Genomic DNA, 1595 nt, shown 5'->3' on the forward strand with positions numbered 1-1595 from the left:
TGTTGGCCTTCAAAGGACTGAAACACCACCGAGGGGGATAAATATCTCCGGCTCAACACCAGTCAGTCAGAACTGATGAAGCCTCTTGGATGAGAGGTGAAACGTCTTTGATCTAGAAATCTAAGTCCAGTTGATTTTTTCTAAGATTTTTTCAATTTACTATGACCTGGATGACTGAGAATCTGCACAGACAATCACAAGAAAAGCAGAATATATATAGGATGAAAGTAAACTAAAGGTGTTTCTTACCTCCACCACCTCTGATCCCAGTTTTATCCCAGTTGGTCCTGATCACTGATTTGTCCAGTCTAGTGACAATGTCCTCCTTCACTCCAGAGAGCTGAAACACACAGTCGTACCTGCTCCAGTCTTCAGGTTTCACTGATGACAGTTTCAGATCAACACTCATCTGGAAGGTCCCGTCATTGTTGGGGAGGATCTCTCCTTTGTCCACGTCCTCATGAAGCTCCTCTCCATCTTTCCTCCAGAACATCTCGGCTCTGTTTGGGTAGAAACTTGTAGCATGGCAGCTGACTGGAGAGGAGGGGGTCTTCTGGAGGAGAGACACTGAGGGGAGGACTGGGGGGTAAAGACAAATACAGTTTGTAGTTTATTATAATTCACTGCATAATAATATAAACATTCCTGTTTGATGGAACATAATTAAAGACCTTATTTTCACATATGGCAAGTGTAATAATGAAAATGGGTGGTGGGACAAAGGGGAAGGAAGAGATGAAGAGAGGAGGAGGGACAGATACAGAGATTAGAAAGGGAGGACGATGACACTCGGTGTCAGAAAGTCAGAGATGGAGAGAAACGTTTTAGAAAATATCAGAGACAAAAAGACAAAATGGAAGAAAATAAAGAAAATGTGAGAGAAAGTAAAGAAATCTTGGGTAAAGTGAGAGGGAGGCAGAGCTGAAGAGAAGAGTAAGAGAAATTGAAAAAGACGGCAATATATGAGCGAAAGAGGAGGGAAACAGTGGAGATACAGTAAGACAGAAGAGGCACATTAACATTGTTATGTACATTAATCTACATCAGACCATGATCGTACCTGTTCTCATCAGAGAGCTCCTCCCATAGTCCACATGCTTCTTCAGCCACTCAGGAAAAACCTTGGTGAGATAGATTTTAGTCCGTTTGGTCCAAGCTTTGTCATGATCCAAGTTGTTTTTGGTGATGACAGCCTGTGGTGTTGGAGCGATCCATGTCTCTCTCTTCAGGTCAAATGATATGAAGTCTTCTCCATCATAACCAAACTGTCGATATCCGCTAACTTCTCCAGTCTCATCATCGCATTCACAGCCGTACATCAACTGTAAAATGTGGACACCTGAGAGACGGAGACAGAGAAATCAGTGAACCAGAGTGAGATCTGAGCTCAGTCAGTTATTAACAGCTGACATCACATCTTTCCCACAGACACACACTGATCCACACACACCAACACACAGCTCATCTCCACTGGTGAAGGTGCTGTGGCTTCATGTGAGCTACAGGAACAAACCAACACACTGAGCTGGAGTCCTGACCTGCAGATCCACATTAAACCTGGTCCTGGACTGAGACTCTGCAGCCAGTGGACCAGT

General features: G+C 43.9%; 1 protein-coding gene across 1 annotated transcript; it reads right to left on the reverse strand.

The window, feature by feature from the left end:
* Window positions 1-217: 217 nt before the first annotated feature.
* On the reverse strand, window positions 218-1352 carry LOC109952508 (class I histocompatibility antigen, F10 alpha chain-like). The gene is made up of 2 exons (XM_020587625.1): window positions 1061-1352; window positions 218-579 (listed from the first exon to the last, which is right to left on the reverse strand). Exons 1-2 carry the CDS (start codon window positions 1317-1319, stop codon window positions 233-235), a joined length of 606 nt encoding a protein of 201 aa, XP_020443281.1. The 5' UTR covers window positions 1320-1352; the 3' UTR covers window positions 218-232.
* Window positions 1353-1595: the final 243 nt, after the last annotated feature.

Source organism: Monopterus albus, unplaced genomic scaffold, assembly GCF_001952655.1.
Source record: "Monopterus albus unplaced genomic scaffold, M_albus_1.0 scaffold466.1, whole genome shotgun sequence".
In the NCBI taxonomy this organism is placed as follows: Eukaryota; Metazoa; Chordata; class Actinopteri; order Synbranchiformes; family Synbranchidae; genus Monopterus; species Monopterus albus.

What these genes read in the sequence shown, in the direction of transcription:
- LOC109952508 (XM_020587625.1), bottom strand. Translation starts at nt 1,319, where the DNA reads ATGTACGGCTGTGAATGCGATGATGAGACTGGAGAAGTTAGCGGATAT. An exon ending in GAGCTCTCTGATGAGAACAG is followed by an intron (nt 580 to 1,060) that starts GTACGATCATGG and finishes TTTACCCCCCAG; the next exon opens with TCCTCCCCTCAGTGTCTCTC.